Source organism: Sphaeramia orbicularis, chromosome 3 (assembly GCF_902148855.1).
Source record: "Sphaeramia orbicularis chromosome 3, fSphaOr1.1, whole genome shotgun sequence".
NCBI classification, from domain to species: Eukaryota; Metazoa; Chordata; class Actinopteri; order Kurtiformes; family Apogonidae; genus Sphaeramia; species Sphaeramia orbicularis.
The window spans coordinates 47,756,905-47,781,964 of record NC_043959.1 but is presented as its reverse complement, the minus strand read 5'-3'; the positions used below and the strand labels follow the sequence as shown (position 1 = coordinate 47,781,964).

The 25,060-nt window shown below is 38.0% G+C and overlaps 1 protein-coding gene across 1 annotated transcript; it reads right to left on the bottom strand.

Moving 5' to 3' along the window:
* Window positions 1-222: 222 nt before the first annotated feature.
* crispld2 (cysteine-rich secretory protein LCCL domain containing 2) lies at window positions 223-18,878 on the bottom strand. The gene is made up of 15 exons (XM_030131053.1): window positions 18,629-18,878; window positions 16,227-16,586; window positions 15,029-15,147; window positions 13,188-13,320; window positions 8,679-8,794; window positions 8,097-8,197; window positions 7,817-8,011; window positions 7,642-7,702; window positions 6,721-6,787; window positions 6,492-6,622; window positions 6,281-6,324; window positions 6,112-6,184; window positions 5,862-5,937; window positions 3,767-3,897; window positions 223-2,009 (listed from the first exon to the last, which is right to left on the bottom strand). The coding sequence occupies exons 2-15, from the start codon at window positions 16,500-16,502 to the stop codon at window positions 1,958-1,960; spliced, it is 1,575 nt and encodes a 524-aa protein (XP_029986913.1). The 5' UTR covers window positions 16,503-16,586; window positions 18,629-18,878; the 3' UTR covers window positions 223-1,957.
* Window positions 18,879-25,060: the final 6,182 nt, after the last annotated feature.

The following is a 25,060-nucleotide window of genomic DNA, read 5'->3' as shown; positions in this document are numbered from 1 at the left end:
TACTGTTAAAGGCCAGTGGAGATAAAGGGTGAGAGTTAAACTGGGTTCCCTGACTCAACTGAAAATGGTGAATGACAGGGTAGTAGGACAGAAAGAAAAAAAGAAAAAACCTACTGTATGTACCAAAACATTCCAACTCAGCTGGAAAATGAGCAGCACTATCCTTAAAGGTCACATAGTCACTGTACACAATTTCAAATTAAACAGAAACATGTGTTTTAGCATTTGTAAGTCTTTTTTATTTATTTTAAAACTGTGCAAAAAATACCTCATCCTGTATAAAATACAACCCAGACAAATCACACATATTATTTTTAATCTTACTGAATAAAGAACGATTCATGAAACACAAATCTTTGTATTTACAGTTTCCAGAACTTTACAAAACCTCTAGCAATTTCCATATAAAATTCCCATACTGAACAAACCTTAATGTCTAGCGTTAGCGATAGGACTGAGGTAGAATGAAAAAGAGCGATAAAGCTGAAATATGCTGGAAGCCAAAGATTTTTGAAGTCAGCGGGTCCTTTTTTTTTTTTTGGGAGGTGTTCTTTAAGAAAGAAAAAACATTGCAGGAAGGTTAATATATAATCAATATAATATAATTTAGGACTGAACTTTCTAAACTCAGCTGTGCAGGTGTTCAAAAAAGAACTTTACATTAGCTCTATCTGTATCTGTAAGGGATGTTATTAATGCCAAAATGACACTTCTGTGCATTACAGTACCACTACAGAAAATCTTATGAGATTTTAATCAGGACATGTGTAAAAATGAGAAAAAATATCTATAAAATTAGGTGATTTTTAAGCAAATGACTAAAAAAAGGCTATGTACCAATGCCAAAAGTGCCTCAACCTAAAGTGACATAGAGGTATGTGTATTCTGCATATTCTGCATAAAGTCAATTGTTCCAAAGTGCAAAAACTGCCATTTGATGAAGATACAACTAACCTTGTGCACCTTAGAGTATGTCTACCCTAAAACTATGACTGTACCTAACATGTTACACATTCGTCTGCCTTAGGTGGGGAGGGGACAAATTGACCATTTAATGTATGTTACAGAGAAAACAGAAATGTGGAAACAAAGAAAGCATCAAGCAAATAATAAATAGAAAATAACACATGACAATTCAGCTGTCTGTTTTGTCGCTGAACACATCCGCAATATTGTCGCTATTCTGAAGGCCCATCTGCACCATCTATTATGTGAACAAAGCAATGTAACACCTTCATTAAATCATCTCCACATGTCTGGCACTGAACAACACCACAAAAACATTTCCTTTTCCCTACAGCAGTGCCTGCTGCCTTTGTACACTTCCATTTCTCACACTGTTTCCTCTACTTCTGTGTATTCACAATGAGCCTCCCATTTAACCTATTAACACAACTTAGACTTGCTTTCACAGTCTAAACTGAACAGAACATGGACTATCTAGGTTAGCAGAAGGGCTGGTAAAATAAAATAGAATAATCATAAAAATGTTATATTTGATACTCCATTTTTAAAACAAGCAAAACACCATATAATCTGTACACAATGATTAAATACAGTGTGATCAGTATACATTCCTTTGTATGAAAACCAATTTTGCAATAAGAACATTAATGTAAACATAATACTTTCTGTAAAACAAATATCAGGAGAGAGAACCAGCACCAGCTGTTCAATGCATACTAATGTGTTGAAACATTTCATATTCACAGATTACGAATGTTTAAGAAATCTCTTTATTGGGTTTTCAAAACTGAGACATAAAGCTCCATCAGAACACTGGATGGCTAATGTTAGTTAACTAAAGGGGAGTGTGTCTATCAATGTGCTGGGAGGTTGTATGTCCTCTGAAGGCCCTCCAACAGATGAATAGCCTCAGTATCCAACCTGTAGGCACTTCCTGCTATTGAACAGCAGCTGAGGTGACTGTCGGTGTTCGGTTTTCTGAACTGGAGCCTCACTCCCTCACGGCAAAGACACGGAATGAGCCTCCTTCTGTGTTGCTTTTGCTGCAAACAGACGATACAGACACATTATTCCTGGAGAATACAACTGTAGGAGATGATGAATTATTAATACATCCATGTGCGTAGTATCTTTGCCTCTGGGAGACTAAAAGTGCTTCTAGTCAGTAAAGTTTGCAGGCAATGTTGCAATATCTTTGTGGAAAAAATCATGTTAGCAGTGACTCATTGTTGCTGTATTTCTTTGACCTTTCCAGCTACCACATGTGTTAACACTGAGGACTTTGTAATTAGTTCATTAGTGGAGAGACCTTGAAGTTCTGCCATGATCAATAATCATGATAGGCCGGTGCGACTAGTATCTGGTCACAGATAATTATCCATATAGGAAAACACTAAGTGGGTGACAGATTTCCATCCCAGAGTAATTGGATAGGCTGTGATTACCTCCCCAGCAACAGAGTGCAGTCCAAGCTGCCCACCCTGCCATGATGTTGGCACATGGCGCTGACTTTCAGCCGTTTATTGACCTCCTATCTGAACACACCGAGCTTGGATCGGCATTAGATTTCATAGTAGTCAGACGTAGATTATTTTGGCCATTCAGCATTTTGCACACTCAATTGAAATGCCTGGATAAAATAAGCAAAGATCCCATGTGTGGCCCATCCACACACCAAACCACACCATTACTCTTGCAGCCCCACATGCCAGCACAACTGGCCACAAGGGTTTCCTTGCCTAAGCTTAGTCCAGTGGAGTCGGCCACAGACATGAGTGTGATGTGAGAACCATGGTGTGCACGCAAGGAAGCCACTACATGTAGAATTATAGGACGCATAAATCAAGATTGTATGGTGAATAAAAGCACCTTCCTCAGACGTGTTTTATATTTTCTTGTCAAATTTACCTGTCTAATTTTTTTACTACAAGCTTTATGTATTATTTCAGTTGTATTTCAAGGTTTCTTTACCACACTCCCACTGGTCAAATGAAGTATTAAACTGTACCTATAATTATATAACTGTGGCATGTATGACCTCCATGAACACGGTTAAATCTTGAAGAGTGGTTTAAGGTTTCACTGTTCATCTCCAGATCCCTGCACATCCCAGTGTCTCTGTCCGATAAGATCTCAGCTGAGGTAACAGGTGCATCCCAGCCAACATTAGTGTAAGGGAGACTTCACTCAAGTCCAGTTTATACACATTCTCCTAGTGTTGAGAAAAGGTCTTATCAGGCAACATAAGTGGAAACACCTGAACGAGGACCCGCTGCCAAGCCTCACAGGTGCTGTCCATTATCTTGCCTGATTATTTTGGCATCTCTGTAGTTACTGCTTTTGTTGCACCTGTTGGAGAGGAGCATAACTTTGGGTTCCTTCAAGGGGAACACCTTTCTCCATTTATTACAAATATCATTTATAGCGTCTTATCCTATAACCCAAATCACAGAATAATTATGCATTACAATTTACTGCATCAAACTTATCATTGAGGCTTTACTGGGTTACATGTTGCACTCTTGAACCTACACACTGGAGACCACTTAGGTAATGTTTTGGGAATGTCCCATGACAGCTGATAAGGGGAGTGCTGTTAATCTTGTACTAACATATGTTACTGGTGAACATATTCCCTTATTTCCTATTAATAGCGTACATAACAACTAAGGAGGCTTTGCAGTTACACAGCTGCCAAAGTGCAAATATGAATGACTTTTGTTTAAAAGGTCTCATTTGGGAAAGATAATTCACCGCAAAAAAAAAAAAAAAAAAAAAAAAAAAAAAATTGAGCTAATACCTTTCAGACTGGATGCCATTTTTCAGGACACCAACGTAGTTCTTTCTCTTATCCAGTGACAGAACATCCACCAAGCCTCCATCTGCCTTGAGCACCCCTGCATGGATTGCTGCTTTACAAATACTGGAGCTCTGTGAAAACAAAGTGTGGCAAAGATGAGACCGACTTTTACAGGAAGGAATGGTTTTACAAGACGGTACTTATCAAATACAGTATAAAATACAGTTAAAAGCGGTAAGACACAGACAAATACAGTACGTCAGCACACTCACACTCACATTCACACTCACTCACACAGTTGTTCCACGGTCTGGGCCAGAAGTCTGGCTCCAGCTCAACAGACCATAAGGTCTTATCAACAGTCTAGAGGAAAATCATTCATTTCTTGTCCAAACAGATCACACTGTCCACACACTCCTCCAACAATTCTAACCAGATGGTGTATGTCTATACACTGTAAAAAAAATATAAAATACACCACTGTAAAAAACAAAACAAAAAAAAACCAAGTGGTACCAAGCATAACAAACCCCACCCCTCACAAGTATTGTGGCTTATTATACACCCTTGTGTTGTGATAATGTTCATGAAGTTGAAAAAATAAATGCACAGTATGTTTTCATGACTTTCTTCTTTTTGATATTGTTTATTTGATATTATTTCAAGGTCACAGACTCTAGCTTTCACCCCCAGAGTTAAACATTTTGACCACAGCAAGTTTAATCAGTTCCTCAATGGCATTCATTTATTAAAACAAATTAATTCTTTTTTGTTGTTGTTGTTGTTGATTAGATTGAATTGATTAGAAATGACAAATTTTAAATGGATGCTTTTTTTGTTTTTGGGACTGATTTCCCTATCCTTTATAATGGCAGAGTACCACAATGTTAGGTAAATGGTGGGGGAAAAAAATTGAAAACATTTACTCAAAATGTGAAAAAAGCCTTAGCTTTATGTCAGAGTGATATATAACAATTGCCTCTATATATGTGCCATGTTTGAAGTAAATTGAAACAAAATTGATATTTTTATAGACATGTGAAATTTTGCCCATTATAAGTAAATGAGGAAAAACATTTTTTTTTAAATTTTATTTTATTTATTTATTTATTTTTTTAAATTCATTAAAAAATTTAACTTTGACCTACTTTTCCCAAAATGTATTCAGATCTATTCTGGGTCACTGGCAATCTATAAACCCAGTTTGGTGTGAATTCAACCAATAGTTTTGCTGCTAAAGTGTTAACAAACAAAGAAACAAACCAACCCAAAAACACTACCCTTTGCCTCACCTTTGGGGGGCAGGGTCAAAATAATACATTTCAGTACAAATGAGATATGAGATTGGCAGATTTGCAAGGAGTCACAGAGCTGCCTCATGCTGTTACTGTAAGTATTAAGGGTTAAGGGTCTCTGGGAAATGTTGATCTGTGACCAGCTGGACATTATCCAGGGTCAGTTTGTTCACATGACTACACCAAGCAGCAGTGAAAAAAAATGAGTAACAACAATGACATGAGTAACCACATGTAGTTTATCTGGTAAGTTTAGTCTAGAGGGGACTATAAAGTGAGTAATCTGCTTTAACTAGGTGATATTGGAGCATTGATGCACAAATCAGTCTTCCTGAAACTAGCTCTTTCTGTGTCTCACACATCTGAGAAAGGCTTAGACTATGATAGCCCTCACTGAGCTGCATGCGAGGTAATACATTCCTGGCAATCCCACACTTTCCTCACCATTACTCCCACTCTCCATGGGCCACTTTCGTAATGTAATTCAATGGATTTCCATAACTGTCATGCATTATAATGTCTGCACAGTCATTTTACTTTAACGATGCTGCAATCTGAGACTTCACTGAACTACAGCCTTCGTGGCAGAACTATAAAACAGAGTAAAACCATTACCTTCATCTCTGGTGTAATTCATGACAAATATGGAAAAGTTCATTGAAAAACCAAAGATGTCAACCACGATCATCAAATTATCAAATTAGAGAATATCATTTGGAAGACTGGGGCTCATTCCTGTAGGACAGTTCAAAGACTTGTACCATTGTACAAAGTACCCAAACATAAAATGCAGAACTTACATCTGTATAAATGTTGTTCCCAATCACAGGCGACCAATACGAAGGTTGAGTCTTGCAGTTAGTCGGGCAGAAAACTCTGGGGGAAAAAAATGAACTCATTAAAACATTACTACGATGTGTAATGTAACCAGTTCTATCATAAAGATTGGTACTAGAGCAGATACAAGAAAAGACTGCTGTAGGTTTAAACTGTGTCAAAAAATGTTCAGTATAATGGAACAACTTAGGGATGACGGATGTTCGACAGTACCTTGGGCAGTGTGTGAAGGGCTTTTTGAAAGGACATATTTCAGCCACTGTAGTATAGCAGTCAGCAGTGATTTCTGCCATAAGAAGAGGAAAGAAAACATTTCATATATGACCTAGAAAACGTACATGCAATCGTAAGTCAGGGTTCTCAAGGTCAGTGCTTTATTTACCTTCCACTTTGGCCACCACAAACGCATTTCCAGGTTTATATTTGCTATAAAAGAAATCACAGAGCTTGGAAATAAGGACAACAAATGGTTCTCTGACAAGTTATTGAGCAATACATGAGTGCTACAAGTGAAGAAATGTGTTTCCAAAGTGCTGATGAATGTAATTTGAACATAAAAAGAGAAACAAGACTGATCAGAATCAGGTTTGTACCTTAAAGACTCAATGCCATTTTTGGTAGCTTTGACAAAGAACGGAAACTTGTCTCTTCTTGTGACGTCGACCACTCCACCGTTGTTGTCAATAACACCAAAATGGATAGCAGCTCTGCAAATACTCGATTGCTGTGACATTAAAAAAAAAAAACAACCATTAATTCGGGAAATACACATATGTATTTAATATTGTTTCATGATGTTTGTGTCATGCCGGACAGACTTACCACATCATAAAAGAGAGTTCCCCAAACTTTGCCTTTCTTGTTCAGGCAATTAGCAGGACATTTAAACCTGCAGAGACAGAAAGAAATAGAAAAAGAAAAAGAAAGTTCAGTCTGAAGAAGATATTTGTAATAAATGGGAGTAATAGGGCATCGAGAAGGACATTGTTATTCAGACACATACTATGAAATTTCAGCCATGGAGTGGTTTTCATCATCAATCTTTATTTTTATTTTTATTTTTATTTTTTATTTTTATTTTTATTTTTATTTGTTTTTATTTTTGTTTTTATTTTTATTTTATTCTATTGTATTTCTGTTTTTATTTTTTATTTTATTGTATTTCAAATTTCATTTTGTTTCTTGCACTCAAAAATTCTATGTATAATCAAATATTTTAATGTGCACTGTTTTTATTTTTATTTTTATTTTATTGTATTTCTCCCAAATTTCATTTTATTTCTTGATGTATAATCAAATCTTAATGTATTTTAATATTGTATTTTTTCAATCAATGTGAAGCACTTTGGGCTACAATTTCTGTATGAAAGGTGCTATACAAATAAAGTTTATTATTATTATTATTATTATTATTATTATTATTATTATTATTATTATTATTATTATCATTATCATTATCATTATCAATACAAGTGAAAATATATTTGACAGAAATCAAGTTAACAAATAAGATAAAGCATTTAAATTGTATTCACATTAAAAATTAACATATGGTAGCTGTGTAACTATTTCATTCCCATGACATATATGACAGCATTAACAGGAAAACAAATGAAATGGGCTGTTGAACTGGATTTGATATAATGTTGGTACACAAAGCAACTATATATATACTGTATATATTAGGGTTTGCTGGTATAGGATATGTTAAATTCATTCTTTCATTCATTAAAGTGACCAGACCTGTTACAAGTTGCTCCTCTGCACTTGTCCCGCAATCTAGTCTCACACTTAATGTTGTGAGCTGAAAGACAAAAACAAAAATACTAATAAAAAAAAATGTACAAAAACACTGTCACAGGGTTTTATTTTAATTATCTGTAACTTATTATCTTGATGATCTTAGTGCAATATCTACCCAGAAAGCTGCTGCTGGGAGTATTCGAAGATGGTGCCCTAGGAGTGGGGGTCTTCGGAGTGGTGGGCTTGGACACTGGTTTCTTTGGAGCTGAGGGTTTGGGTTTTGTTGTCGGTTTGGCGGTGGTACGAGGCGACACCGGAACCTGAGGCTTCTCCACCTCGTTCATGTCCTCTGTCTCTGAACGCTGAGAGTCTGAAGATGGATAAACGGGGGGAAATGAGGTTAATAAGGTGGAAATACTAATGTCCTTCAACTCCAACCACATGTGTTTGCTGACCTTTGAAGCACTGGTTATTCTTACACCCTCCTCCATAGCTGGGAGGGCACTGGGAACAGGGACGGCCGTGCTGATACGGGGCCTCTCCAATCCAGTTGCCTCTGTAGAAGTGTAACAGTGGACAGCTTGACTAAGGTGGAAATTAATCATCAGTCAGGCATCACTGGGCTCATGGCCTTGCAATTACTTCAGCGCTTTTTGGTCATGGTCAACACTCCCAAAAGTCATTAGTCCCACAAACGAATAAAAATAGTCCTTGTTGTCTCTCAGGCTATTACATCCTGTGGGCTGTCTGGAAAACAAGCGCCTTCTCAACTGTTATTTTTCTTTCCCTGCGCTTCATTATTATTTCTTTATTCTGAACTTCTTGAGGAATTTTAATGGCCCCAATATGTCTCACAAATGTCTCAGACAACTAGTCGACAGGCAAAATCACCTCTACCACGGCAGACCTGCAACTCACATGTATTGGCAACACACACTATTTCATTTACCGGAGCTGTAAGGAGGGAAAATGTAAATGTGAGTTAAGAATGTAGAGGTGTTGATGAACAATGGAACATGGAGGTGTATTGATCTTACTTTGGGGAGTAGTTGCACACAAGGTAAACAGCGTTCTCCCAAATTTCTCCCCAAACGTTCATTCGTGGACACACATGGACAGCACAGCCCACTCGGGTAGTGGTTGCCCAGACCAGCTGTGGAAGGGAAAGTGAAAAGGTGGAAAGAAGCAGGGTTGGTATAATTAATGAAAACTAAGGCTGAAAGAAAAACTAGCAATGAAAGTTGGTATCATTTTTGTTTTCATACATATTCCTCTTTTTATTCCTATTCATACACATCAGTAATTACCTTTGACCGGGTACAATGATTACATACTGTGTCCCAGTTACACTTTATCTATTAAGAATAAATCACATTGTCACAATCATTTCACAAGAAGTTAAAAATATCGTATTTCAACAGTAACAGCGTGGCCAACAGTGTAGTTATGAACGAAACAAAACTAAAACCCAGAATTGCAGGTAAAATCACCTTCATTCTTGTTTTACCTAATGTTAACAATGGTGTGCAATATTGGACCTACAATAAATAATGGTTCTAGAAATCATATTTCATCCAGCTCCTGTAAATGAAGGATTTTTTTCTCCTACCAGGTATATTGGTGAAACTAACACTAAAACTAATTAAAAACTAAATTAAAGCAATTCTAACTACTCATACATCCACAAAACTAAGTAGAAGTAAACTGAAATCAAAACCAAACTGAGAACCCATTAGAATACATATACACTAGTCAACATTTGCTAGGGATCAGGACTATAACTTTGCTATATTCGGGGGTGTAATTCTGGAAACTTGAAAATTTACTTTCCCAGTGGAGTACAGCCTGCGGATGCGGATGGTGGCCACACACATTATTGACATCACACTGTATGTGTTTCAGAACATTCTGAGTGGTTTCAGTGAAAACAAAATTGGAAGAGTAATTGTTGTGAACTCTAATTTCTAGGGTTGTATCACCCTTTTGCCTGAAAGTGCAATAAAAATTTATGTTTTTTTACCTTTTGGTCCATTTTTCTTTACATGACTAGCCAAAGTACACACATAATATATGAAGTCACCCAAAATATTATACAACATCAATTACTGTGCAAATATAAAACTGATCCCTAGCAAATGTTGACTAGTATATTTATAGTGATCAGTTAAATCCTAGAAAAACAAAACAGCAAAATATTGAGCTTAAATGTGAGCAGGCAAAAGCTGAGGTCTGGTGTTTGGTGATATTTTGGATTCAGTAACACTACAGCAGAATGAGTACAGTGTAAAATGTGCAAAATTAAGTCTTTTTCATTGTTATTTTTTATACTAGTTAATTGTTTGAGCTAAAAAATCAAAATGAGAGACAGTCTGTGCATTTTCCTTCATACAAAGAAACCATAAAACTGTCTTTATTAATCAAAATATGACTTTGTCACCGAACCATGCAGCCATTTGGTACAAATTCTCCCTAAAATTATGGATCAGAGAGTCACAATTAATCAGGCCAACATGATTTCCAGGCCTGGTTTGTTATTCTGTTGGAGTCATTTAATGTGTCCCCGGTGACACAATCATGATTATCCATGTAAAAGTGTAAAAACCACTCTCACTTTTTAATATCTTACTCTGAACAGACAGAAGTCAGCTCAGGTTTAGAACTGTCTAAGGTAAAATAAAACGCCTTATTAAATGGAAAGCTGCTCTGGTGGTGTTTCAGATGAATGATGTGCCATTTGACAGCGAATACAACACAGCATGGTCCAAAACTTTCTCTCCAAGTCTAAAACATGTGCGTTCTCTTCTCCTCAGGAATGTTCATCTTTTTCCTGGTAGAGTTAGAGGCCATTGGAAGCAGTGAGTCAGCATCCACGCCAATGTGTACTGAGCGCTGCTGCTGCTGCTGCTGCTGCTGCTGCTGCTGCTGCTGCTGCTGTTGTAGCTGACTGTAATCTCTGGCTCTGGAGCCTTTTCACTATAGAAGTATCAGAGAGCGTGATGCAGTGCAGATACATCAGGCGTCCAGGAAAATGAAAGACAGAGACAAGGTGATGATGCTCAGATTTGGCACTGTCAACTCTCTGCAGCATCTTCTGAAGAATCCAGGTCAAGCAGTGAAAAGATGTCTGGTGTGTCTGGAAATGACTACCAGATGCCAGTGATCAGGTTTCAGGGTGAAGGCAGAAGGAGGAGTCTGGATGTTTTTGTAAACTCATCCCAGCAGCTACAAAGTAAAGTCTAGTGGAAGCAGACGCCAGCTTTCCCTCTTATATTTCCCTCTGACTGACTACCTCATTTTCTCACCTACACCCTGACTATCCTTGTCACTGCTTTCTCCTGTTTTAACTCACTCACATCTCATTTTCTATATATGTTCCTCATCCTCCTTATCCCAGTCTGTTTTCACTATCTACATATGCCTGTCATTTAACCCCTCTGTCCCCATAAATACTATGAAACATCATACAGCAGAGAGGAGGGTGCACACCACATGTCTTCTCAAATACAACCCAGCAACACCTTTTCAGTGACAGACACATATGTTCTATATTACAGATAAAAGAAGAAGATAAAACAGCATGTGGTTCAAAGGGAGGCTGAAAATATATCAGAAATTAGGTCAGTTACAGAGATGGGAAGTAGCTAAGTATAAATACTGTGTTAGTGTTCTTTAGTTTTAGGGTCTCCACTTTACTTATACTGGTACTGGTACTGGGATTTCTGCACCTCACATTTTCATTAATTTTACAGTAAAGAGGGATTATTGATTGTTTTCATTTTGTATTACTGCTCTCCTTCCCAACACGAAAACCGATTTCAACTTAAATGGATGAAACAACAGTGCATTAAAAAAAAAAAAGATCCCAATAACTCGTCGGCTCATTCTACTTAAATGGAAAGACAGAAATCCACCAACATTCAACCTCTGGATGAAAGACCTTATGAACTATCTGACAACAGAGAAAATAAGATATACCACAAGAGGCAATGCAGCCAAATTCTATGTAATGTGGCAGCCTGTCTTATCATATATTAAAAAGATGGACATAAACAATTTCTAATTATAAACAAGGATATGTATATTTTTTCTTTTCTTTTTTTTTTTAATTCATTGTATTTTATGTATTCATTTTGGATGTGTGCATTTATATATTTTTGTTGGCGTATGACGTGCGTTAGGGTCAGGACTCTGTTAGAGTGGGGGTACATAACTATGTTGTTATATTTTATGTACATTCAATTGTACACTTATGATTGTTACGATATAAAAATTCAATAAAAAAAACTTTGGAGGGAAAAAAATATCTCTTATTGTATCCATCAGTGTATATCACTCACAACAAATGAAAACAATATAAAAGACATAAAAAGGCAAAACAGATCGAGACTGGACCGCGGAGACAGTAAAAAATTATTTGCATATCATAAACAATGAGTATTATTATTGTTTTTATTATTATTTATTACTTTTTGAATGGCATTAATCATTCAGTTAACCCTTTCATGTATACTGGTCACTACAGTGGACAGCTATTCTACAGCTATTCTCTTGTACATTCATGTATTTTGTTGTTCTTTCCATTGTTTTTTTTTTTTTTTTTTTTTTTTTACACATATCTTTATTAAAGTTTAAGACACTACATATCTTTTCCGACATGAACTGGTAACATTATGTAGATCTCTCCTGAGCATAAACCCCCAGAATCACAAGCCCTCCCCATAGTTTTCACACAATTTATCAGTAAATACATGTTTCTGTGCGTCAAAAATTTAACGTGTGGTGTCCAGCTGAGGGGACATTTTCGCAACTTCATGAAAAATAGGTTCATAAGAATTTTTTTTTTTCATTATTATTATTTTTTTTTTGTATGTATTTTTTATTTTTTTTTAATTATTTATTTATTTTATTTATTTATTTTTCAGAAGAAAATTTTCAATCACTTTGTTTTTTTCATGCCTAAAGAGGAATAAAAACACTCAGGAAAAAAATTTGATGAAGGTTTTCATAATTTGTGCATGAAAGGGTTAATGATACTTGGTATTATCATTTGTGATGTCTTTTCATTCACACAGATGATTAACTGAGCCAGGTTACTACTGCAGCCAAGTAATAACATTCAGTCACAATCACAGTGTAGTTTTCTGTCTTTTAAACTCATTAATGTTATGTTTTATTCATACTCTCACCAGTTGGTCACTGTTTTCTTTCCAAAACAGAATGAAAACGCTGATGCTTAAAGGGTGCATGTTAGTATTTTACAGGTTAAACTGTTTTCATTCTACTGACGATTTGGTTAAATATCACTACTGGCCCTTTGGTTTTAAACACTCATCATATATTTATAGAACTGTTTATCTGTCTATATGAACATCTGGTAGAAATTTCTCTCCAAGAGCTTTTTTTTTTTTTTTTTTTTTTTGACTTTAGTGAGTACATTTCAGAGCCCACACTAGTGTGAGAACTGTATTCCCTCTGTGCTTGTACTTGCAGTATAGAGTGTGTAGTGCTGCCACCTGTGGACAGGTATCTCCTGGGATGTGACTCACCTGGGTGTAATGGGTGCACATGGGGCCGGAGCAGCGTTCTGGACACCAGGGGTTACACTCATGGGGGTAGGGATACGTGTAGTCTTTCACCTCATCGTACCAGGACTGGATGTGGGTGGCGGGTGAGCGGTATCTGTACACACACACACACACACACACACACACACACACACACAGTGGACTCAGACACAGGCAGTCCATGTTTCTGCGGCTGAAGGGAAATATCTGAGGGAGCTGCCAGGTGCATTGGCCAGACTTTACAAACACTGCGTGAACCCCCTGCTCCTCCCCTTCCTCCAGATGATGAGTCTGGATTTGACCTGGCACAGAGAGCAGCAGGCTACTCCCCTCTATAACAGGGGGAATCAAATCTAAAAAAAAAAAACGTTTCAGAGCAAACCTAAACATGGCTCACCAGTCTAACAAATCAATTCTAGGCCTTATTATAAACATGTCTTTTTACGGTATTGAAAAGTGCTGAGCTTCTAAACGAAAGAGTGGAGGAAAAAATGGCTCTACATCCCATTTGTTGGCACGAGAAGAAAAGAAGGGAACAGGGAGGGAGGAAAGGGGTTGTGAGAATGGGAGCAGATTCCTGGAAGGACACCTGCTGTGATAGCCATCCACTGTCATACACAGAGGTCTACTGTATCTGCTCCGACACACTACAACCTTTATAGACTCACTCATTACTGTGTATGTATCCACGCTTACATCCCAAATACAGGTCACTGCTTTTGTTTATTCAAATTGACTGTGTCAGAAAATATCCCAGTTTCTAAAAGTAGACCGGTTTAAAGTGATTTTGACCTTAATTTGATGTATTTCTGTAATAGCTGCTGTTATTTTCTGCAACAAGAAGATGCTGAAAAACAGTGAAGACAACATGAATAGCTTAGAAAAGTAGTACAGTAATGCCCATGATGTTGGAATAAAATATTTTCACCTCTTCTCATGTGATTTATTCTTCATAGAGAAATTGTAACTGGCATTCAGTATGTAATCACTTTTGATCAAAGGTGATTACTGATGTGTATAAATAGGAATAAAAAGAGGAATGTGTCTGAAAATGAAATTCTTCCTACGTATGGGGCACACAAGATAAGAAGCCACAGAAAGTATGCTGGTATTGTAAATGGCTGGGATTATATAAACACAGCTATCAAAAATAATTCAATAATTCTTAATTCATCGTGCTTTTGATTCTGTATTTATTAAATCAACTTTGGTAGATGGATAGGCCATCAGATAACGAATCCAATAAATACTAGTACATTGACCCGTGGGGGTCCACGGGGCCTAGATCTGGTAGTTTTTATGCTGTTGTGTATTCATGCATGCTGTACTGAATTTGCCTAGCAGTCACCACCAAAGTGTTCTGGGTATAGCAACGTGATTGTAGACTATTGTACTCCAAAATATTGGTCGTATCAACTTGCCGTTGTCACGAATCTGTTCCTTGACCAAAAATACATATGGATGCCAAACTGCAGCAGTCAGCTCTTTTCAGATTTTGTGTGAATCCCGAGACACACATACATGCACACACACAGAGGCCGCTTGGCTTTTATAATATAGATAGACACTATAGGAACCCAAGACTATTTTTTTTTGTATTTTTGCTCTGTTTTTTTTTAATACATTTTGTCATTGGACATTTGACTGTATTACAGGACTGTGGAGCCTTGGAGGAGGTAAACACTCTGCAGGTTTACAATGTCATTAATTTTTCGTTTACCTCATGTTAACAGTGACAATAAACAAAGATAAATACAAACTCTTTGATATTCAGCATCACCTGTTGCATACAAAACTGAACTGTATTTGTCAGTGCATCTCACCTGCCCCAGTGAACCCCCAGGTTTTGTCCAATAGACTTGAGCAGGTCCTGAGGTCCATGGTCCCACTGACACTGCTCTGCCCACTGTGTAGCTGACCGCTCTAATTCATCGTCCCAATCCTGCACACACGAAAGAAAACAAGCAGAATGTACATATATGAGACATGGATGTAGAGCTCCTGCAACATGTGGTATTAGGGCAGTCTAAGCTTTATCTTGTTGAGACTTAGTAGATCCCTAACCACAACCTGTTCGTGGCCTCTGTTCTTGCACTTCCTTCCTTCCCGGTGAGCTGAAGCTAAGCTGGATACAAATACAACATTAACTTTAGACAGTGACATTTGAGTGGAGCAGCTGGCGCCTGGCCCCGGTCCACTACAAATCTCCAGCAATCACAGCTAAATTATCCACATTTCCTGAGATGGTTTCTTTACAGTGGTGGCGAAGAGGGTAGAAAGCAGAGAGGACACCTGACTCCCACTGTGGAGGGAGAGCTGCATACTAACATGGCCCCTCAAAGCACATCTCCTCAGTAAATTTCCAGCCTTTTGGTGGTCGCTAAAACATGCACACACAGACACCACTGTAACCTCAAATACCCATACATGAACACACACACTGTCTGTTCTCTGGATTCTGAGAAAGCACTGGGCAAAGTAAGTCCTCACACACTTTCCTCCCTGGCTGTAACCACACTTCAGAGACACAGGCCACCACTGCTCATAACACCGCAGATCCTGTGGACCTGCAGTGTCTCAGTAATAATCCTCCTTCTGCCACGTAGTCCCATCACTTTCCCTCCCCAGCCTTATTCTCTGTGTCACCCACTGACCCAGCCTTCCTTGGCTCTCTCGGCTGTTTGCAGGTAGGACAGAGTCAGCATTATTATCCGTCTTGTAAAAGAGCAGCGCAGCATGCTGGCAATAGTTTACCATCATGACTGCATGTTTCCAGCTGAGAAAAGGGCTGTTTTTAAAGCGTATTAAAGAAACAGCACTTTTTCAAGCCAAATACAACTTTAAATCCTAATCATCTGCCTCATTTAAGAGCTTAATGTTGCTGACACATAGATTTAAGTTTTTTGGTTGGCTTTTCTGAGGTGAATCCTGAGATTGAAGTTGATATGTTGTAATTATTTTTTACTGATGCACAATAATTGCTAAGTGTTAAAGTGCTTGAGGTAATGGGACATGCCTCACCATGTACTCCATGTTGGAAGCGGTGGGATAGACTCCGCCCCTCAGTTTGTTGTGCAGCTGGATGATCTCCTCGCGGTCCGACCAGCGGATGGCTCTTCGGGTCCTATTGCCAGCTGTGTTGCTGGTGCCGTTCTGGTTTGCCTCCTCCTCGTAGCGGCTCAGCAGCTGTTGGAGCTCCTTGGAATCAGGCAGGAAGAGGGAAGATGATTCTCTGACGCACAACAGCAGGAGGGAGAGGGAGAGGAAGGCAAGCCAGGCCGTGGCAGTGCAGGTCATCCTGACTCTGAGGCAGACGTCCAGGCTTCAGTAGACACAGGAGTGTTTTATGTGAGTGCTGCTCTGAGGTGTCCTGGACACAACCTGCAGGAGGAAACATTTAATGAGTCTTTCCTCACTGTGTGTGTGTTAACAGGAAGATTACAAAAACCTAATGGCACAGATTACAAAAGTAACTTCCTCACACAAAATTCTGATTATTGATTTGGAAACATTTCCTCATTTGCTTATTTTTCTTGCGTCTTGTTGTGTTGCAACTGATGTGATCAAGTCTGACACATCACCCTTCTCTATCACAAACCTGGAACTGAAATGTGTTCTACTCTCATTTCAATGTACTTCATTCTTTATCAGATTAAAATAAAAAGACTGGATGCGCTCACATCTGAATGACTTATTCTGAAAACAAAATGTTACCATGAACTACTATCTTTGCAAAGCTTTGGAGTGAATTACATGGAAATATGTTCTAATGTTCTCTCCTGCTTTTATACATGTAGTCTTATCAGCTCTGACACTGAATTATGTAGCATCATGAACTTTAAGAAGACAGGATTATGGGCTCACTATATTCATGCATATGATACAGATTTATCTCTAAACTAAGATGCTGTGATGAAATCCAGACTTAAAACGTTTTCTTAATAACATATGTTTTCCTCCTAACTCATGTCTTCTTGCAATATCTGAATATCCTCTACCTCATCATCTGTCACAACAAACTGTGACGTACTTATACTTACATAACTCTGATCTTACCAAGTCCAAACCAGAAGCAAAACTCTTTTATTCCCCTCTCACTATTTGATAAGCATCAGGTTATACGAAGCCCTTTAACTCTCATTGGTTGCACTAAGGAATACTTTCATCATCATTTTTGTTTGATTATTTTGTAAAGACTGAGAGCAGGGTGGGACAATGAGGAGACAGAGCTCAGTTCAGACCAGGTTGATAACACAGTGTTCACCCTGTTGAACTCTCTCTGAGCAAAACACTACATTCCTGACACATCCAGGAGCAATATTCAGTAACCGGCCCCGCATCTGACCTCTCTTTGGAAAGGAACCATTAAGGCTGAGGCGTCCAAGATTAAAGCTAGACCAAATATCACAAAGTCACAGCCTTTTATAAAGAGAGGGCTGCAGTCAGTCAGAATGATCAGAGAAGAAAGAAAAAATAAACCAAGTTCTTGTTTTGCACTGGTTGCTCTTATCCTTGAATCCCTTCACCTCTTTTCTCTCTGGCTGAAAATGCAGCTTGAGGTCTGGCAGAGGCTTTGTGTCAACATGCTGTGCCAGCTCCGGGCACTGTGAGCCGGCTGGCAGCCCAGGAACCACACCCTTCTCCTCTGCCTTTGCCCCTTTTCACACTCAATCTCTACCACCGTCTTCTGTCTGGGCCCTTCTCATAGCTCTCATGAATTTTATACCAGAGTGACAGACTGAGTGAAGACACACACGTTGCCCTACTGATGGGAAGTCGTCCTGAGCTGCTGGCGGGCTCCTGCAGGAGGCTAATATCTAATGTAAGGAGGGACTGACTGTGTGTCCTGAGGCACCATGAGGCTGCATGTAAACACAGCTCCTGTTACAATGTAGGTCCTCTGGCACACTTTGCAATGCCAGTTTCTAGACTTTCAGAGTGTAGTATTACTTTTTCATTGCAGCAGCTCTATACTCCTAACACCCAAGAAAGTACAGGTTTTGGCTTTTTTACATGAATTAATTGCCTTGATTGGAAACATGCATTTATTTTTTAATGAAATGCAATGAACAGCGTTTTTTTTTTTTTTCAGTAAGGCTGTGAAACTCTTAAAAAGCATTGTTTAGTCTCAGGTCTAAATCATTATAATATTGTAGTATTTTCCACTATAGTAGCTTTGGCATTGACATTTTCTCAGCACAGCAATGCACTCACAGCAACCAGCAAATGAAATGAGAGATGTTTTCTGTCTTATTTTCATAGCATCATAATGTGGAAAATCAGTGAAAGCAAAAATGAAAAAGCTTAGAACTAAACAGTAAAGGTTAGCTTCATTAAACCTGCTCAGATAAACATCTTATCACCTTAGTGTTTATTTGTAAAGGAGTGAAATGTTAAAATTCTGAGTCCAGTCTTTTGCTCACCTTGATCTGTGTGTTGTTATCCAGATGGTTGGATTGGTCGGAGCCGGTTTGGTGCGCTCTGGGTAGGTGTATGTTAATCCGTAGTGAGCGGCTCCGCTGTTGCTGCTGCCTGTTGGCGCTGTTCCTGACGCATAGGAACTGTGTAACTTCTGAGCAGGCAGAGTGCCTTATATAGAGAAGGAGACCCCTCAGGACCAGAGGAAAAAATTACTGCGTCTCCTTGCTCCCCCACTCGCCTCCAGCCTCTCTGAAGTAGGTTATGTTCTTGGCAAAGGCGGCGCAGTGCGCACTGCCGAGCGCGTAATGTCAGAGAGAAACTACAAATACTGTCAATCTGCCACTGTCATCAGCTGGGAACAGACACCCCAGCACCTACCAGGGACCATTTAGGGACACTTATTACCCAGATAGTTACACATACACAAACATCACAACGAAGACTGAAGAACTCCAACAAGAACAAGAGGACCCAAGTGTAGACAGACAGACAGACAGACAGACAGTATTCAGTATATATAGATAGTATATATTAGTATATATAGTAGATATAGTAAATATCTATCTATCTATCTATCTATCTATCTATCTATCTATCTATCTATCTATCTATCTATCTGTCTGTCTGTCTGTCTGTCTGTCTGTCTGTCTGTCTGTCTGTCTGTCTGTCTGTCTGTCTGTCTGTCGTTGAAATTCCTTTTTTTTTTCAGGTTATGTTTAGATTATTTACATTTTTTGTGAAAGGATAGATTGTAAATGTTAGTATTATCATCATGTATTTATTTATTTTTTTTGTAATAAAACTAAGAGAAAAATTTGGAGTTGTCATCATTTATATGATCTTATGTTATTTTACACTTTACAACATCCAATCCACTTGAGGTAGAACTGGGCTGTAGTGGCTCCTGAACTAAAATGACTGTAACATCCCTGAGTGGTAATATCTTCTGTGTAATTTTTGCATTTCACTTATTCATCCCATGGACCAGATTGGACCCACTGGTGGGCCAGTTTTGGCCTGCGGGCCACATGTTTGACACCCCTGACAAAAAGAATGAAAAGTAAAAGGAGTCATTGTTTTACCTTCATATGTGATGCTTTTGGGTTCATATTACTGACTCATTTACAGCTACATAAAGGTTGAGTTCTTTTCATCTACTGTATATACATTGTATTTCATCTAGATTAATGCACCATATTCTGTAGCATTGTTCTCCTGTGAGAACAACTCAATTGTATACAGTCAACTTTTCCTGAGCCCTGAAAAACAGTCGTGTTGTGAGCTTTGTCCAAATACGGAGCTTTTATAAAGTTAACTTAGTTTAACAAAGGAAGATTTTCTGAACTTCAAAGAACAAAACATTCATGACATGTTTTCACTGGAAAGGAAGGGGATGAAAAACTGTAATCTAACAAAAATAAAACACACTTGTCAGACAAATGTATAGTAAAAAGCCCAATATTTGGTCCTGATGTGGATGTAGAAGTATACTGTAGTTAGTTACATTCTACCACTGCAAGGCATAATAAAGTGAAAATGTGGTTTGGGTGTTAATACTTTAAAAACATGTTACCTTCTACTGTTAGACAACTGTTATAATGAAACACTTTTACCCATAATGCAATAGTTTTAGGTGAAATCATCCTGCTACCCTTTGAACTATTTATATGGCTACCTTCACATTTAACCTCTCCTGAGTGATTTATCATCATTTATCATAATATTTTCTCTGAATTTTGTATTTTTCAGTGAAAATCAGGTATTCTACATTTAACTTAATGATCATGTACAGTAGATGTTTATAAAAGCTCACAGTAAATTCCAAAAATATTTGATCAAAACTGAGAAAAAGTGACTTTTTCAGCAAAATATATCGTAAACTGAACCAAACAAATGTCTATAGCCAGTAACATTTGTAAAACATTTTTTTGGTGGATTAATGTTGCAATAGATGATGGTGTTTCCTCATTCCCCATGGAACCTCTGAACGTCCAAGTGGGTCATATCTGATGTTGCTGAAAAGCTAAGACATTGTATCTTACCTGAATTATTAAACTGAATTGATAGGATAAGTGGTTGAAAAGTTATTAAAGATTTTAGACCAGTACTGTTTAAAACATATGACTCAACCTCTAAAGTCATTATCATTGTTTTCCTACTTTTTATTCAATTCACTGCAATCATATGTATTTATTCACCTCCGTCTTTGTATAACTGATAATCTTTATAACACTGAAAAATTAACTTTAATGCCCTCAAAGACTTGGTCCAGCCGAGAACACTGTTAATAAAATCCTGTACACATGGTTTATTGTAAAATATCCAAGTAGTATGTATATATATATATATATATATATATATATATATATATATATATATATATATATTTATACACACACACACACACATATATATACACACACACACATATATATACACACACACACATATATATACACACACACACATATACATACACACACACACATATATACACACACACACATATATATATACACACACACACACATATATATATACACACACACACACATATATATATACACACACACACACATATATATATACACACACACATATATATATATATATATATATATATATATATATATATATATATATATATATAGTAAAGTTTCCATAGTTGACGACACCTGTAGACATGTTTACACATTCACTTCATTTGAACAATGTTCATAGAGGATTTTCAGTCAAAACATCCAATAAACAAGTGGTGCCAGGTACATCAAACCCCACCCCTCACATATTGTAGCTTATTTCGGCATCGATGCAGCTGATATCATGTCTATGCATGTGCTGATGTCAGCATATCAATTGCCTTCATATACGTGCCAAGTTTGAAGTAAATTGAAACAAAATTGATGTTTTTATAGACATATGAAATTTCATCCTTTATAAGTAAATGGGAGAAAAAAAAAGTTTTCAAAATTCATAAAAAATTTTAACTTTGACCTACCTTTCCCAAAATGTAATCACATCTATTCTGGATCACTGGCAATCTATAAACTCAATTTGGTATGAATTCAACCAACAGTTTTGCAGCTACAGACATGTGAAATTTCACCCATCATAAGTAAATGGGGAAAGAAAGAGATTTCAAAAATTCATAAAAAATGTTAACTTTGACCTACTGTTCCCAAAATGTAATGAGATCAATTCTGGGTCACTGGCAATCTATAAACCAAATTTGGTTTGAATTCAACCAATAGTTTTGCTGCTAGAGTGTTAACAAACAAACAATTCCCTTTGCCTCTCCTTCGGGGGGCGGGGTAAAAATACTGTTGGAGGAGATATGATGAAATGAGCTGAAGGAACCAGGATGTACCACCTCACTGACCCTGCAGAAGGGTCATAACCCAAATAGTTTACATTTTATTCCATCATGAGCTTGATTTCTGCCTGAAAAATCTCAGACATTTACAGGAACACAACCACTCTGAAGGAATGCCAGCGAACTGAGCCCTCAGACAGACGTTCTTCCCACAAGCCTTGTGCCAGTTTAGGCTCTGCACTCAGTCAAAATACATGTTTAACAGGAAGTCTGGCCCATCATGCATCAGCACTCTCCCTTTTAAGTCCTGTATATGCACAGATCGGTAGCTTTGGTCACTTCTGAGATCTTCATGGAGAAATATTCTGTTGACAGATGAAAAGGAAAGCCAGGAGCTCATGGGGTCGGTCTCTAAACAACAGAGCAAACAGCAGGAAACATACTGTAGGCTTGGCTTCCAACAGATCCACTTGTTGGGCCGTTCATCCCTTTTGGAAAATCAGACAATTCTCCAAGTAAAACCTCCGTCTTTATTTAATTGGAATCATTGTGGTGTACCAACGCAAAAGCTCCTTCATTGGCGAATCATTCTGTGATCTGATGACAGGCATTTAGATCCATCTAATGCCGGCAGCATTATCTTACAGCATCAAAACATTATGAGGGATGTTTTCTCCTTCAAGTGTGTAAAATGATGGAACGTTATTATCCTTGCTGATTACATAACAATGCAATCGGATCCTGATGGTTTCTAAGCTGAGTGCAGTCACTGTTACAAATCAATTTATCCAAACAAACCATCCAGATGGACACCAGCGTCAAAGATTACACAATAAGGCATAGTCTTACTCCTTGGAGTTTGTTAATTGACACCGTTTGTTTACATGAACACCCGTATCCTCTTTTTCTTGTTATGATTATATTGACATTGACAATTAACATGAATAAACACAATTGTTAAGGTTTGTGTGTTCAACAGCATTTGGCATTTCTGATAATTTGGTATAAATTTGTTTTGCTTTTATAGATTCTCAGTCATTTCTTTCTGTACTGACTGTCTTACCAGTGTGTCAGAATAGATCACTCACTTTGATATATAGCTTTTCTATCACTAACAACAGAAATGAACACATGAAATGACAACTTTGTTTTGTTCAGAATATGACGCATAGATTTTTTGCACTTTGCTCTGTTGATCCACATTTCCCGATCCTGAGCATTGTTTTGAGGCAAGGATGACAGATCACTGTGTGAGTAAATAGTCAAAGATGACACTTTATGACTGTATTCCAATGTCCAAGGGAGGGCTTTCTTCTCGGAAGCATCAGTCGTTACTCAGCTGCTTTACCCCAGATACATAATTCATGCCAGGCCAAATGGAACCTCATCATCTCTCAGCTCGTCAAAGATGAAGCTGAAGACAACAGAAGGATTACAAAACTCAAAACATCCTTCTTCTGTTTACTTCTAGACATTACATAATCATGAGCAGGTGGGACTTGGTTTTTCTTTTTCTGAATTCAAGGAGAACCGCCATCCAGTACTGCACACACACTGTAGGGTCTTCGAGGACGTACACAGGACTGAGGCCTGTGGGTTTATTTTGACAGGGGCTTGAGGAAGTCCTTGAAACTCTGGTTCTCAAAATGTTTACTTTGCTTAGAAATAGGAGAGCTGTTCAATCTCTAAACAAGATGCATAAAAATGAGCTGAGGAGGAGGGAAAAACAGGATAGTGAATGAAAGGACCATATGGTGTACGGGGAGGATTAGAAAAACAAACCGGCACAGAGACGACTATAATGTAATGCATGAATACCATTCCTGGGAAAATGAAGAGGTGATGGAGACAGAAAAGTTAAATGTAAACCCACAAGTTGTTAATTGAGGGCGAGGGTGTATCAAGCTCAGAGTTTTTGTAGCGTAGAGGACCAGACATGAGCTGAATACACACCAGCTGTTTCATCCTCAACAGTAAACAGTTGGAAATAGATATTACTGCCAGCAATATGGATTATACTGCATTTGTTTTTTCTCTTCTTCGATGACCGCTCATATCCTGAACTGAAGCCGCTGCGTTTATGTCTCCACTTTTTTTGTCACCAATCTGTATCTTATGTAAACAGCTAAAAACACAGGCATTTTAAGTCAATAAGAGGTCAAAAACGGCATTAGGACGGATTTACGAGTACAGATGCGACAGTGTATCTGCGGTTCAGTCCAGTCTCCTGTCCAATAAATAAGACGACTCTAACATGAGCTGGACTGACAAAGTGGCTGAGTGACAAAATGAAGAGCAGATTCATACTTGACAGGGCCCCATTGTTCTCATCATCCTGTTTGGATACATGTGGTTTGACTTCATGGCCCAGAGGCAGAGCACAATTTTGACAAGCTCATCTCCCCGGGATAATTATTCTGATTCTTGGTACTTAAATGACCCTAAAATGGCACAATAATATGCTCACATTACAGCAAAGGCCCCGAGTGCTAATACGCTGTCTCTGCTCAGATGGATGCTGCATTAACCCATAATGAACCAAACATGCACCGCCACCCAAAACCATCTACTAATGTAAAATGTTTGTCTATTGATCCACTAATTCTATCATTACATGTAAATATTGCTGTAAAATGCAGCTTGTCATCTTTTCATGGTCATCAGATATGACCCATTTGGATGTTCAGAGGCTCCGTGGAGAACGTGGAAACACCGACATCTTCTACAACATTAATTCACCAGTCAGACTGATCTCATGAAACGGCGTTGTATGTCACGCCAGTTCTTATGGCATTTGGCGTGCTATACGTATGCATTTTCATCCTTTCGCGTGTTATTCAACACCATTTGATCGCATGTCAATTTACACCAAGATCTCCGGTTCATGTATCTGTAACCATAACTCTAACCCTCAGTGTGTGCTATTTGATGCGGCGTGAACATACACGCGGAAAGCTTATAATGCATACAGATAACACGCCAATTAAAATGCAATTTCATAATGTCACGTTGCACCAGTAAAACCCATGGAGTTTGATCAATGACAGTGGATGAAGATGTATGTTTTGTTCAGTTGTTGATATCTTTGCTGAAAAATTTACTTTTCTTCTGTTTCCTCATT